This window comes from Saccostrea cucullata, unplaced genomic scaffold (assembly GCF_032062105.1).
Source record: "Saccostrea cucullata isolate Sc308-1 unplaced genomic scaffold, CSIRO_AGI_Scuc_v1 ctg238, whole genome shotgun sequence".
NCBI classification, from domain to species: domain Eukaryota; kingdom Metazoa; phylum Mollusca; class Bivalvia; order Ostreida; family Ostreidae; genus Saccostrea; species Saccostrea cuccullata.
In genome coordinates, this window is record NW_026931063.1 from 331,693 (window position 1) to 348,147 (window position 16,455).

The 16,455-nt window shown below is 34.9% G+C and overlaps 1 protein-coding gene across 1 annotated transcript in view; it reads right to left on the bottom strand.

Moving 5' to 3' along the window:
* Positions 1-16,455, bottom strand: part of LOC134231244 (uncharacterized) — a gene marked incomplete at its 3' end in the record, with an annotated part of 423,563 nt that overhangs the window by 323,568 nt on the left and 83,540 nt on the right. Inside the window, 1 exon segment of the mRNA XM_062713186.1 lies at positions 10,380-10,571. Coding sequence (XP_062569170.1) covers positions 10,380-10,571 — 192 coding nt within the window.

Below are 16,455 nucleotides of genomic sequence, written 5' to 3' on the forward strand. Positions count from 1 at the left end.
TGTGAATTTTTTAGCATAACAAGAGGCCCATGGGCCTTATAGGTCACCTGAGCATTATGCAACAACTATCCAGTGATTGAATTTGATTCATGTTTTAAGCCAGATGCTATGGCATTTACAATTTTGAAAGAGGCACCTGGCATTGATCTTCATAACTATACACTTAGCAGTTTCTTAGTTTGGTTACTTAATACCCATCGGCAGGGTAGGGGAACAAAAAATGCATTTCAACTAATCAGTAATATTCAGCAAAAATCAGTAGTGCCCCTTCCACACATGAATCCCTGACCCTTAGGCCTAGATCCACACATTGCACAATTTTTGAAAAGGCATCCTTGCTTTTGAAAAATATTTGATTAACACATGTACAAAGGTGCAGATTTCAAATAATTCATTCATTTTCAGTAAATAAGTACAGCCCCCCCCCCCCCTCTATGGTACCCCTGATCCTGGGGTCTTGAAATTCACAAATCTGGAAGATTAGGGCCCTTGCTCATAACTATATAGGTAGTTCATCTGCTTAATACCCAGGAGCAGAGAAGAAAATTTTCAAAGATATAATGTATTTTCACTATGTAATCAATAGAGCCCCAAACTAACACCAGAACCCCTGACCCTTGGGCCATAAAATTCACAATTTTGGAAGAGGCATTCTTGCTCATCATAATTATGTACTTAGTTAGTCTATTTAATACCCAGGAGCAGAGAAGAAGATTTCAAAGAATTCATGTATTTTCACTATGTAATCAATAGAGCCCCACCCTAACACCAGAAACCCTAACCCTGGGGCCATAAAATTCACAATTTTGGTAGAGGCACTCTTGCTCATCAAAGCTATGTACTTAGTTAGTCTATTTAATACCCAGGAGCAGAGAAGAAGATTTTCAAAGAATTCATGTATTTTCACTGTATAATCAATAGAGCCCCATCCTAACACCAGAACCCCTGAGCCTAGGGCCATAAAATTCACAATTTTGGTAGAGTCACTCTTGCTCATCATAACTATGTACTTAGTTAGTTTATTTAATATCTAGGAGCAGAAAAGAAGATTTTCAAAGAATTCATGTATTTTCACTATATAATCAATAGAGCCCCACACTAACACCAGAACCCCTGACCCTGGGGCCGTAAAATAGAGGCACTCTAGCTCATCATAACTATGCACTGAGTTGGTTTATTTAATACCCAGGAGCAGAGAAGATTTTCAAAGAAATAATGCTTTTTCACTATATACTTATTTAGCCCCACCCTAGCACTAGAACCAATGACCCATGAATTTCATAATTTTGCTCAATGCTGATTACAATCATGCAAACAGTTTGACTGCTTGATGTCCAGGAGTAAAGAAGAAGATTTTTAAAGATTGCATTAATTTTAGTGGTTTTGGTCCCACCCCTCAGGCCCCAGGGGGACAGGGATCATGAAATTCATAACGTTTGTTTTCCTTCACCCACAGATGCTTTGTGCCAAATTTGGTTGAAATTGGTTCAATGGTTGCAGAGAAGAAGCTGAAAATGTTCAAATGTTAACGCACACCGCACTACGCACGACGCACAACGCACGACGACGAACAAAAACGGATAGCAATAGGTCACCTGAGAAACTCAGGTGACCTAAAACTCCAACGAATCTTTAATATGCCCATTATGCAAAAACAGCATATTAACTTCTTTCAGTATACCAAATTGTTTTACTCAAACATACCTTATACCTTTATTTAACTGTACTGCAACAAAAGTGGTGGGATAAGTCGAATCTTCATACTTTCACTTCATATTTTATTGTAAAAAGTTTTGTCTGTAAAAAAAGTTAGACGCAGACCTCCGATGATATGTGTTTGCCATGCGGTTAAAATTTCTTGGTGTTTCAACGCTGAGTATCCTGAATTCTGTTGTCAAGCTGGGATCAACACGACAACGCCACATCACAGTTACTTGTGGACAGGAACAACAACCCCCCACCCCCATATTCAACCCCCTGGCTTGTTGGACACTTTTTTCACAAATTATATTTATTACACTTATTCATCATGTATACCATAGAAAAAAAAAATCGTCAAACCCCAAAATAATTGTTCATTAAAAAAATACCCCTAGTATACATTACAAGTAAAATTCATGCAAAGCATCAAATCGGCCGCAAAAATTTCAAAAATTACTATCACAATTTCAAAAGCATCTATGCACAGGAAGCACAAGATATTAATGCTAAAATAGATCATTTTTATTTCAGACTGTCTTCAAAGCAAAATAAATATATTTTTTAACAAGAGGCCCACGGGCCTTATAGGTCACCTGAGTATTGTGTAACAACTTTCAAACAATTAAATTTGATTCGTGTTTTAAACCAGAGGCCATGAAATTCACAATTTACAATTTTTAAAGAGGCACCATTGCTTATCATAATTATTAACTTAGCATGTTTACTCCATTTACTTAATACCCAGAGGTATATCAGAGTAACAAAGAGAAAATGCACTTCCACTTTATACCCAGTTGTGCACCTCACCCTAAAGGAACCACTGATCCATGGGCCACATATTCAAAATTTATCATAAAATGGTTGATTAATACTAAAGAGCAGATTTCAAAGCATTCATTTATTTTCAGACTATGTACCCCCCCCCCCCTCTGACCCTGGGGGCATAAAAAAAACACTTTGCTAGATGCACCTTTCTTCATCATAAATATATTGGCATGAAACCCAGAAGCAAAGGAAAATATTTTCAAAGAATTTATTTTTACTACTGAGTATATAATCAATAGAGCCACGCCCTAACACCAGAACCCCTAATCCTGCGGCCATAAAATTCACAATTTTGGAAGAGGCACCCTTGCTCATCATAACTATGTGCTTAGTTAGTTTATTTAATACCCAGAAGCAGAGAAGAAGATTTTCGAAGAATTAATGCATTTTCACTATATAATCAGTAGAGCCCCGCCCTAACACCAGAACCCCTAATCCTGGGGCCATAAAATTCACAAATCTGGAAGAGGCACTCTTGCTCATCATAACTATGTGCTTAGTTAGTTTATTTAATACCCAGAGAAGATAATTTTCAAAGAATTAATGCATTTTCACTATATAATCAATAGAGCCCTGCCCTAACACCAGAACCCCTGACCCTGGGGCCATAAAATTCACAGATCTGGAAGAGGCACTCTTGCTCATCATAACTATGTACTTAGTAAGTTTATTTAATACCCAGAAGCAGAGAAGAAGATTTTCAAAGAATAAATGCATTTTCACTATATAATCAATAGAGCCCCGCCCTAACACCAGAACCCCTGACCCTGGGGCCATAAAATTCACAAATCTGGAAGAGGCACTCTTGCTTATCATAACTATGTGCTTAGTGAGTTTATTTAATACCCAGGAGCAGAGAAGAAGATTTTCAAAGAAATAATGTATTTTCACTATATAATCTATAGAGCCACGCCCTAACACCAGAACCCCTGACCCTGGGGCCATAAAATTCACAATTTTGGAAGAGGCACCCTTGCTCATAATAACTATGTGCTTAGTTAGTTTATTTAATACCCAGGAGCAGAGAAGAAGATTTTCAAAGAAATAATGCATTTTCACTATATAATCTATAGAGCCCCGCCCTAGCACTAGAACCCCAGACCCTGGGGCCATGAATTTCACAATTTTGGTAGAGGACTCAATGCACATTACATTCATGCCAACAGTTTGCCTGCTTGATGTCCAGGAGTAAAGAAGAAGATTTTTAAAGATTGCAATAATTTTAGTGGTTTTGGCCCCACCCCTCAGGCCCCTGGGGGGCGGGGACCATGAAATTCACAATTTTTGTTCCCCTCCACCCATAGATGCTGTATACCAAATTTGGTTGAAATTGGTTCAGTGGTTTCAGAGAAGAAGATGAAAATATTCAAATGTTAACACACGACACACGACGCACGACGACGGACGAAAACGGATAGCAATAGGTCACCTGAGTTACTCAGGTGACCTAATAACTATAGATTGCAGTTTAGTGTGAAGTTTTACGTTACGTCACGATCTAGTTTGACAGCTGTGCTCACGGTAAATAGTACACGCCTCCTAACTGCAAGCTTTACGACTGGACCTTTCTTCTAATCACTGATTGGTTGCTCGTACAACAGACTATTTCTGTGTCAATGTTGATAATATGAGTTGACCAATCACGTGAATTGTTTACGCTGGATGCGTCTGTCGAAAAAGATCGTGACGTAATGCAAAACTTCACAGTGAACTGAAATTGATAGTAAATAAATAGAAATTTTAGTGCATTTGTTTATCAAATGGATTCATCAAAGTAATAAACTCAATGATAAGAATTAATGAAGATGTAGACCTCTCAAGATGGACCACGTGCTGATACCCTGAATCTTCATTACGTGATAATACCCATGGTTTCTGCAGAGTAGGCTATGCTGCAAGGCATAAGGTATGATGGAAAAAATGTAGGAAAAAATTATCCTTTTGTCATTCACATCAGTAGCACGTTCAAAACAATTTTTACTAGTTGAAAAACTTTGCAATTTTTATTCACCTTGCAACTTTTACCATTTCATTATTATCGGGAAAATCATGATGATTTCCTTTCATATCGTACACATTACCTGGCTGGGGAGTACCTATTGTAAACCCTTTTTTTATAACCATAAATTATCAATTACCTCATGAGAAATGACAATGAAATTGATACACAATAACAACAATAAATGCTCAGTTTGAAGCAAGTTTTTAAAATATTTTACTCATAATTTTATACATGTAATCATAAAATTTAAGAATTAGTTTCCAAAACTAATGAAAAAATAACTGTATTTGTTGTTCATTCTCTGTCCTTTCAGATCGCTATAAATAGAATTTCCTCGTTTCGCTTTCCAGAGTCCGAGTATTTTCACAATCCCAGCCCTGGGTGTGACTACCATCACATAATATGCAAGCTAGCTTTTACTTTGAAATCAGTGGAAGATTCTGGCGAATTATAGCTACATGTATATCTACAGGTTGCCTGTTTGTGCTTTATTTGTTTGTTTGTATTTACGTTCACCAAACGAAGTTGGGGAACATACTGTTTTTACTCTGTTTCTTCTTCTTATTATTTTTCTTCTTCCTGGGAAAATTTTGTCCACGAGTGACCTTGTAAACTATACATCCGACTTAGGTGAAACCTTTTTAGGGTCAGTAGCACAAGCGCAATCCGTAAAATGAAGAATACGTATATTTAACCAGAAGTCTCTGTCGAGACTGAAGCTCTACTGGTTTGTACTTATAGCAAAAGAAGAGGAAAGTACTTAAGCAGTTGGGAATTGAAAATTTGCACAGGCAAAAAAGAGAATAATGATCCTTGAATAAGTCTCTTTATGTTCTTAGTGTAGTCTACTTGCAAGCCACATTATATTATAATCAGACTAAAACTGTATTTGAAGTAGCAAATTTGAGAGTAACAGAAATTGCTATCTTTATTAACCAAGGTAATAATGTTCATTGAAGTCAAAAACGGATATAAAGAATTATGTACCTTAGTGTAGTCTACTTGAGTGCCAAGTTATATTGAAATCGTACCAAAACTGTAGGAGGAATAGCATTTTGAAAGAATTTCACAGAAATTTCTATTTTTGGTAACAACGCCAACACCGTTCGTTGAAATCAAAAATCGATACACAGAATTATGTATCTTAGTGTAGTCTACTTGTGTGCCAAGTTATATTGAAGTCAGACCAAAACTGTAGGAGGAGTAGCATTTGGAAAGAATTTCACAGAAATTTCTATTTTTAGTAACAACGCCAACATCGTTCGTTGAAATCAAAAACGGATATACAGAATTATGTAACTTAGTGTAGTCTATTTGTTTGCCAAGTTATATTGAAATCATACCAAAACTGTAGGAGGAGTAGCATTTTGAAAGAATTTCACAGAAATTTCTATTTTTAGTAACAACGCCAACATCGTTCGTTGAAATCAAAAACCGATACACAGAATTATGTATCTTAGTGTAGTCTACTTGTGTGCCAAGTTATATTGAAGTCAGACCAAAACTGTAGGAGGAGTAGCATTTGGAAAGAATTTCACAGAAATTTCTATTTTTAGTAACAACGCCAACACCGTACGTCGAAATCAAAAACCGATACATAGAATTGTGTATCTTAGTGTAATCTACTTATATGCCAAATTATATTGAAATCAGATCAAAACTGTAGGAGGAGTAGCATTTTGAAAAATTGTTTACAGACAGACAGACAGACAGACAGACGGACAGACGGACGGACGCCGGACGCATTACTATCGCATACGCTCTTCTGGTCTCTGACCAGTAGAGCTAAAAAACGGCAACATTTATATTTTTATGACTTTTTATTGATTCTTGGAATATAAAGACATGTTAATAGTTTAGACAACATGCCATGATCACCTTGCATGTGCATGCACGTACATTTGCGTGCAATGCGTTAAATGACAAAAAATTGACATCATTGTAGGTTTTAAAATTCTTTTATGAAGTCCTGCGATACTGAGCATATTAAAAAAAGTTTTAAAGGGAATTGGCACAAAAAGGGAGTTGGGGAGTATTTGGGGAACATCTGTAACAGTCCCCGTTACAATTAGAACTAGTTTGTTTTTTGTTTTTTTTGTTTTGTTTTGTTTTTTTTTTTGGTCGGTCAACTCTTTTTGGAACCCTCCCCCCCCCCCTCCCACCTAGAACTGTTGAAAACCATTGCCAGGTTTAAAATGCCTGCTGTTGATTCTATATGCATGAGTATTGGGGCACGGAACCTGGACCCCCTCCCCCCTTTCAAAATTTGCTGGATCTGCCCCTGCAACGTCTTCATATTATAGCCAATATTTAAAATTTTATAATTACCAAAAGTAATATAGTATAAAAGATGAATTATGGAGATTGTAGAATACTTTCGTAACTTTTTATCATTTATCTCATGCATAACCCGAAATCTCTTTCACTGAATTATCGCATGCATATAGGCAATGTTATTTACTTTGAATATTTGTCAAATAATACACAATTCGAAGTTCAAATTTTGGTGGATAGGATGCACTTGTTGCATACTCATGGTGGATATTAAATTTTCAAGGTTAGTTGAGATTAACACGAATTCTAGTCAGCAAATACTATTTTTAATCAGCGCTTTCGCTCTACCAGCCCTTTCTTCAAAACAAATATTGTCGCTAATCGACAATCATTGCATTTTATGAGAGTGTAAAATAAAAGAAAAATAAATTGCTCATGGAATCACATTCTTATATTCTAATAAAAATATCAATTATTGCCTGAAGCGGGTCAATTTACTACCTGTGTACTGGAATTATTTGTATCGAATGCATAACCGGAAATCGATCTCTTTTGATTGTTATACACATGCAACTGCTGGTTGTGCAACTGATCAATTAGCAGGCGTGAAAAATGCAAATACAGATGTACTCTTATTTTAACTGAACAAGTATTATTTTAACTGAACAAGTAATGTAAAGAACATTTTTTAAGTTAAAATATTTGTATCATTTTAAAAATGAGAGTAGCATGAGTAGGACACAAACTTTTTTTTCATTGCAAAATCAATTTTACATATAAGCTACATTTACATGTATCTCTACCCTTAATTTTTTTGTATTTTGATTGTTCTTTGATTGTACAAGTTAAAACCTTAAGTAGGTAAATATTTCCTTTCTTGATCACCCCACGCATGTTTCGACATTTTGCTGACGAATGTATTCAAAGCAAACAAACCGTCCTAAGCGCAATATTGTCACACATAATTATGTACTGATTAACAGATTAACAAGCACATATAGTAAAATCATTAATTAATTGTTGATTAAACTTTAATTTCCTTCACCTAAGGATACTTTGTGGCAAGTTTGGTTGAAATTGGCCCAGTGGTTCTTAACCCTTTCACATTCAGGCATTTTAGCTACATTTAAAGGCTGAAATAAGATGCTTCCCAAATGAAAATACACACCTAAAGATACATGTATTATATATGAAAACAATTGTCTGGATGTCAAGATTAAAAACATGAAAAAATATTGGGTTGCCAAGGTGACTTTTGCACACTGGTCAGAAAAAGAACACAAATAGCAAAATATTTGTAAAGAAAATAATTGAAAACTTGAACTTAATTCCTTATAGTTTTTGCTGAAAGTTAGAATAGGCAAAACTAACCTGATACACAAATAGCCTCAACATTCAAATTTTCATAAATAGTATATTTTTTATGGTAACCATGGAAACACTTTTTAAATCAATGTTGCTTTGCAACTAGTCCATATAACCAAACTTTGAAATTTTCCAGTTTTTTCCCTAATAATCTTTGTTTTAACATATCATTTAGCAACTATTATCATCAAAATGTTATAATAATATTACTATATTCAAGACGTATATAAGTAGTGCATGAAATATTTATTGTCATTACCATGGAAACAGAAACACATGTCTACAGACCCTCTTTTGAAAATAAATGAAACTCGGTATATTATTGATCTTTAATAATTGTCATTTTTAGTCATTTAAGGACAGATGATACAAACAAAAACATGGATGCCTGGATTGGTATATATTTTTTGGCCAAATTTCATTGAAAATGATGCAAATAATAAATTTCTAGAATATAACGAAATTGTAAACCTTCTATCATGTTCAAAATTCTGCCTATCTGTAATCATCTATAATAATCTATACAAATATTTTTCACTTCAAATCCCATTTTGTGAAAATTTGAATAAAACATTAAAAACAAGAGGCCCATGGGCCACATCGCTCACCTAAGTAACTTGGGTGATGTAGTTCTTTAACAGATTTCCCCTCTTGCTATACTTATCGTGCCCCTACACCCTTCCCTTTTATGATTTTAATACTTTAGAATCTACACTACCCAAGGATGCTTCCACATAAGTTTCAGCTTTCCTGGCCCAGTGGTTTTTGAGGAGAAGATTTTTAAAGATTTGTTCTATATATTTCTATGTAAAACTTGGAATTCCCTATTGTGACCCCGCCCTACCCCCGGGGTTCATGATTTTAACAATTTAATATCTACATTACCCAAGGATGCTTCCACATAAGTTTTAGCTTTCCTGGCCCAGTGGTTTTTGAGGGGAAGATTTTTAAAGATTTGTTCTATATATTTCTATGTAAAACTTGGAATTCCCTATTGTGGCCCTACTCCCGGGGGTCATGATTTTAACAATTTAATATCTATACTACCTAAGGATGCTTCCACATAAGTTTCAGCTTTCCTGCCCAGTGGTTCTTGAGAAGAAGATTTTTAAAGATTTGTTGTATAAATTTCTATGTAAAACGTGGATTCCCTATTGTGGCCCCGCCCTACCACTGGGGATCATGATTTTATCAATTTAATATCTACACTACCCAAGGATGCTACCACATAAGTTTTAGCTTTCCTGGCCCAGTGATTCTTGAGAAGAAGATTTTTTAATGACCCCACCCTATTTTTGTCTTTTCTTGATTATCTCCCCTTGTAAGGGGACTTAAGCTTGGTCCTTCGTTTTAACAATTTAAACTCCTCTTCACCCAAGGATGCTTTGTACAAAGTTTGGTTAAAACTTAAAATTGACCTATTGGTTCTTGAGAAGAAGTCGAAAATGTGAAAAGTTTAAAGACGGACGGACGGACGATGGACAAAATGTGATCAGAAAAGCTCACTTGAGCCTTCGGCTCAGGTGAGCTAACTATGTGGTGAAACTTATTCACTTTACTCATTAAAACATGACTCAAGTTGTTACACAATGGACGATGACGGACGAAAAGGGAATGCTAAACTAAAGATGTCAAAAATGAAAAGTTGAAAATTTCAAAAAATTCCGGAATACAAGGTTCATTAATTTTACGCTTGATTGGTGAATACACCCACAATCTAAACTTTGAGAGAAAAAGAGTAAAAAACAATGAAACAAGTGTAATGGGACCCAGGTCTTGGTTAGATCAGGAGTAAATTTGCTTAGTCATATAGAGAGATAAAATGGGATTGGAGATTCATTTTGAAAGATTGAGAACTTCCAGAGATCGGAGTTCAAGCTATCGAGAGTCACCTGTATGTTATACATAACATTTTCAAGCTCTTTGATGATTGGATTTTTTACGTTACAATAATTTAAAGTCATATGCAATTTTTTAAAATCTTTCATTTTTAAATATTCTAACATGCAGCTTGTTTTTGTAAGAAAACAATTGATTATTATCATAACAGTGGAAAAGGTCATAAGATTTTTAAAAAATCTATTTAAATTATTATTATGAAGATTAAGCTTGTCCTCTCTAGCAGTACTGCAACAGAACCTTCTGACAATAAAAGTCCACATTCTGAACAAAAATTTATAGAAAATATGTTAAAAACTGAATAAACCCTCACCTGTGCAAAGAGGTAAAGCAGTAGCGTTCCAGCTGGCATTTCTGCTTCCCTGTTCTACACACAGGAGAGGTGCAGAAGGAACTGGTTCATATCCTTGACGTATACATTTAAACCTGAGAAGCTCGCCAGCCTCGTAACTCCTCACTACCTGTACAGCTCCCCCTGGTGTACCAGGGTCTGTGCAGCGCCCACCTATTAACATATTTCACAGTGTTAAATATAATTATAAATTTAATGTATCTATGATGATGATTTGCATGCATACAACTTGTGACATTCTCTTTCAACACCACTATTTTTAAAAAATCAGTAGCATATCAGTTGTAGTGGAAATGAGCACAACACAGTTATGATTTTCTTTAATATTTATCCTCTCCTGCACTGGAGGATGAAAAGCTAGGGTAAGGCAGTAATGCAAAAAAGATTTTTTAAAAATCAATAACAAGAGGCCCAGGGGCCACATCACTCACCTGAGTGAACTGCCTTCACTTACAAGAATTGTGCATATACATTTTAGAACATGAAGTTGCTCTATTTTATTCATTTACTTTCATCATGGTGATTGGGCTTGATTTGAGTATCAAATTACTAAGAATGGTTTTCTTTTCAACCAGTGTTTAATGCGTATCCAGGGAATTATCAGTACCTTCTCAGGGGCTGAAATTCGGCCCCATTCCCAATTGAAAATGAGTTCAATCTTTCCCAATTTGGTAGTAATTTTTCCTAATTGCAGAACAATGCTCTTTTTATTAAATTATCTTGGAAAAACACAAAGTTAATTTGCCAGATTGTCTGTATTTTTACTCAGTTTAACTCATTTAGCAAAGCTACAGTCATAACACATGTTTAAAAACATCACCATTTTTTAATCCGAATTTCCTCAGTTTTTTTTCTGAAGTAGTGATATTTAGTAATTCTATAGGTTTATTAACTCATTTTCACTTACTCAGCTGATCTACAAGTGAATGGTAAGAACTGTAGGCATTATTTCAGATAGAAAAATATATATTTTAATGCACATTTTAGGAAATGTGTATGCAGTATAATTTTTGCAGGAGGTTTATAGCTCCCATGACCTAAATTGGAAACTCATTCACAAGTATACTAACCTATGTTGTAAAATATTTAATACTCATTGAATTCAAATTTACTTTTATTAGTCTATTATTCATAATTGATCTTGTTTGATGAAACTGGATCATTTAATCGCTGTTTGGTAGCCCAAATTTTAGCTGAAACCTGTTAATTGCACCTGAAATGGCTGAATACATGACTTAGGCAACATACTTATTTTTCCCAACTTCATCAAAAAGTCGATAACTTTTTCGCAATATCCAAAAAATGGTGTTTCCCAAAATAGTCTGATAAATCCCTGTTGTCTGAGTCTCGATTTACTCATAACAAGGTCAATCTTGGTATTTGTGCAAATTAATATAGCACTTGTACGTAATGTCAACTCTGAAGACTTATAAGCTAGCATTGAACAAAAACATTTCTATCTTTCCTTGGGGGGATTATATCTAAGATAATTTTAATAAAAAACAAAAAAAAAATGAAAATTCTACAAATTTACAATAAATCTTTATGTATACACATTTTAAAATTCCAGATAGTGATGTAAAAAAGTATAGTTTATTGTTATAAATGCTTCTTAGTTGTTATTGTAGCATCTACCAGTTTTCTGTTAATTTTCTTAAAATGTGTTTTGTAAAGAAATAAGATAAAGTAGAATATTTAGGTGAGCTAAAAATACTTCAATATACACCTAAGACACCAATAACTTGATGTAAGTGTACATTTCCAGAACAAAACAAATCATTATTAAGCAGATCTCATTTATTTTCTGTTAAACTTTGTATATGTGCCACCCTGCACCATCTTCCCAAGTCAAGAGTTTCTGATCCGCTCCACATAAACCCTTGACCGAATAGACAAAATTTGTTGGGGTTTACTATCACGCCATCTAGTTAGATTACACATTTTGAACTCTACTGACCTCGGCTATTGAGCAATGAGAGTAAACGAATTCAACAGAGATTTCGAGATAATATTGGACATTGGTAATAAATTCAATATAACTCAACTAAAAAGCTGAGACAAACCTTTAATTTGGCTATTTAATGATAAAGACGTTATCCTTGGGACTAAAAATGCTTGCTGACTTCCCAACACCTGCACCTCCTGACAGATATGCATGACTAGGTTCCTGTTTAGACTTGATCCATTGCATAACATGATTAAAGAATTCACGTTGCTTTCAATTTAAACTGGCTACAAGCTTTAAATACTCATCATCAGGTAATCTAACAAAACTCTGTTCATTTAGTTGTCTTGTTGATGGAATTCCAATATCACTTCCTATACCATACTCTCTCTGTTCAATTGGCCTTTCGGGATTAAAGAGAACAAATGTTTCAGAGTCAACATTTCCTTCATATTCATCATCTGTGTCAGTTTGTTGAGTACCAGGAGCTAACTCATCATATGCTTCTGTCAAATCATTCTGCACCATCTGTTCTGTCTGCTCAAGCATATCAGCATTGTGTTCATACTGTCTGATTTTCTGAGCTAAGAAAAAAATTTTCTGGTTAAATGACTAATCAAAGCTCTGATGTCCACACAGAAGATCAGAACATTCATTTTGCCATGAAGTGAACAGTATTAGTTTTTCCCTATAGAAAATTTCTGGGTCTGTTTTTAAGCTATGACGCACATATCTTATAACTCTTGGGGTTTTTTTTCTGCGCTTGTTTTTAATTCCATTTCTCAACACAACTAATGTGCAGTCATCTTTAAATTCACACTCAGTATCAGATCCACTATCTTCATTTCCTGACTGGTGTCTCTTATCATCATTTGTTTCCATTTCAGACAGCTCAGTTATACTTTCCTTTGGGAAAACTACATCTAACTGTGAAACATAGTCAGCTAAACACCCAGTTTTCAAGTTGTTTTGGATGTTTTGCATATCTTTTGACTATGTTACTGCATTCTATGTCTTAGGAATTAGCATTCAGTTTTTTGAGTTCTGAATCAGGTTTGACAAGTATTACACGGTCATCAACTGGAGATGGTTTTATGAACATTACATCTCTTGATGCTTTTGTAAGGGGCATTTGCAAAACTAGATATGCTGCTTCTTGTGCTCCAACTTCAACACTGTTAAGAAATTGATTTCCAATGTGTCTAACTTGTCTCTTAATGTCAAGATTGCCCTCTCTTGCTTCTTTTGCAGCTCTACTCAGCAGATCACTCATGCCCTTTGTGATTTACTTATGAATGAGACAATGTACATTGCACAAGCATATGGATCCAAAACATACTGAATATCTATGTTAGCTGCCCATGCATGAAGAAGAGTACTGTTGTAAGCACTCACTCTCAAGTCACAGGGTTTACGTTTTAAAAATACCTTGGGTGCTCTCAAAGAACTTCTGATGCATTTTATATAATCATCTTCTGATAGTTGTAGTACATTCTTCAAAAAGTCTTGGAAAGTGCAGCTTATGTCACATCCATTTTTAAAGTCATACATTTTGTCTTGCATAGTCTTATGCATTTTCTTGTATTTCTCAACGTCACTGTCCAAAGGTTCCAATATCATAGTAGCTTGGAGTGGTGGAAGTGGAAATCAAAACCTACAAACAGCCTATCCTTTTTTCTTGCATGTTTGTGAGTGTTTATGAACTTGCAGTTCTATCAAATTGTCTTCTGTATTCCTTTCACACTTCAAGTAGCTGTCAACAAATGCAACAATTTCCTTGTTATCATTTTGTAAGTACTTTGGAGCATTTTCAATCCAAACAATCATGTGAACATGTGATGATCCCCTTTGTTGAAATCAACTCTATAGAAAAAGTCCAGTATCTTGCCAATAGGATGATGATCACTCTTAAGCATAGTATTCATAAAAGTCCAAAAACGATGATCAAAATACCTTGTACATGTAACTGGGTCTTTCTGAACTAACTTTGACTATTCAATCCATGTCATGTTCTCAATTTCAGAATCTGTGTACTGTTTGTCATTATTTAAAACTCCTAGTGCTCTGATCAGATCATTCCAACGTGTATCTGCAGCAGAAAAGGACATAAACCAAGTTGGTAGACCAAGCTGTCGATTCATTGCAAAAACATCTTTCTTGTTTCAAGATAAGGAGGAGAGTTTCTCAACTGTTTGAAAACATTAAATCCCTCATTGTGTCTAACAATGTCATTAATTTGATCAGGATTTCATATTTCATTTGCAGTAAAGGTTTTCCCCTTTGTTTTGCACTTCCTAAGGGCTAAATTGCATTTGTCTGTTACCTGTTTTAATTGAATCTTTTTCAATTTGAAAAATAAATTTGGTACCGACTGTGCAGCACTATCAACACTTCGTACTTCCCACTTGGCAATATCAGCATATGAAACAGGTACTTGACGCTGATTGTTTTCTACTCTTCCTTTACCACAAAATATTGTTTGAAATGACAAATACTTGGCCAATTGATCTTGATACAAACTTTGTGGTCGTTGTCCCTCTCCTGGAGCAAATGTGAAGATCTGATTCATGTCATATGAGTCACTGTCTAGTAAAGTATCACGACTTCCATCCTTACCACTATCAACTTCACAGAATTCATCAGAGTCTGATTCATCTGATTGGTCATGCATTGCTGAATCTTGATTAGTGTGACCCTCTATAAACTCTCTCATGAAATCGCTTGCTGAATTGGTGACCTCATGGAACCAGTTGTCGTCTTTGTTTATGTTTGAATTCTGATAATATTCACTTTTTTTCATTAACCAATGTAAAACAATCAGAACCTTTGTAGGTCGTATATTTTTTTGACAATAAGAGTCTTTTTAACTTCACAGGTATGGTAATATTTTCATCAAGTCTCCTTGGTAGACTATTGATTGTTGGTTGAATGTCTACTGGCACATTTACAACATTTCCTTTTACAGAGTACTGTCCTCGTCTTGGTAATTCTCTTATCTGCATGAAGGGAATTCTTAAAGATACAAGTCTTTCTTCCAATGGTAACAGATTTAATTAACCTGGTTTTTGAATCCATGTCATTCCATTTGCAAGAGAGAGTTTTGGAGTTCGACTTTCTTTTAAACTTGAATTGCAAGTGCTGCATATCCATTCCTGCCCGATTACAGACTTTGTATTAGTAAAATACTTCCTTTTGATTTGAGCATCCAACAAAACATTATCGACATTTGAAACACTTTCATGAAACCATGTCTGTTGGTAACATGTGCATACAAACACAGGACCCAATCTTACATTGCTGTGAAAATTGACAACACTCTCAATTGCATCAAACTCCAAATTTACTTTTTCTGTATCTTTGTTTTTCAGTTTCAATATAGTCCAAATTATCCCGTGAGTGTGCTTTTAATTGTTTTGCAGCAATATTTTCTGATGATCTACACTTTTCATTTTTTCTCTTTTCTTTCATCTTCATTCTCTCTTTTTCTAACTGGTTAGGATTTTGTCTCATTTCTTTTTTTCTTCTTTAAATCTCTCATTTTCTCATCATGCCTATACTCTTCTTCTTGCCTTTTAATTCTCTAATCATCCCTTTCCTTGTCTTTAAACTCTGGATCTTTTCTCTTGTTTCTCTTTCTGTCTCTTTCTTTTCCTTTATACTCTGAATCTTTTCGCTTGTTTCTCAAACTGTCTCCTTCCTTGTCTTTAAACTCTGGATACTGTCTCTTCTTTCTTTTACTGTCCCTATCCTTAATTGTCTTTAAACCCTGGATCTTGTCTCTTGTTTCTCTATCTGTCCCTTTCCTTGTCTTTAAACTCTTGATCCTATCTCTTATTTCTCATACTTTCCCTTTCCTTGACTTTAAACTCTGGATACTGTCTCTTGTTTCTTTTACTGTCCCTTTCCTTGTCTTTAAACTCTTGATCCTGTCTCTTATTTCTCATACTTTCCTTTTCCTTTACTTTAAACTCTGGATACTGTCTCTTGTTTCTTTTACTGTCCCCTTCCTTGTCTTTAAACTCTAGATCTTGTCTCTTGTTTCTCTTCCTGTCCCTTTCCTTGTCTTTAAACTCTGCATCCTGTCTCTTGTTT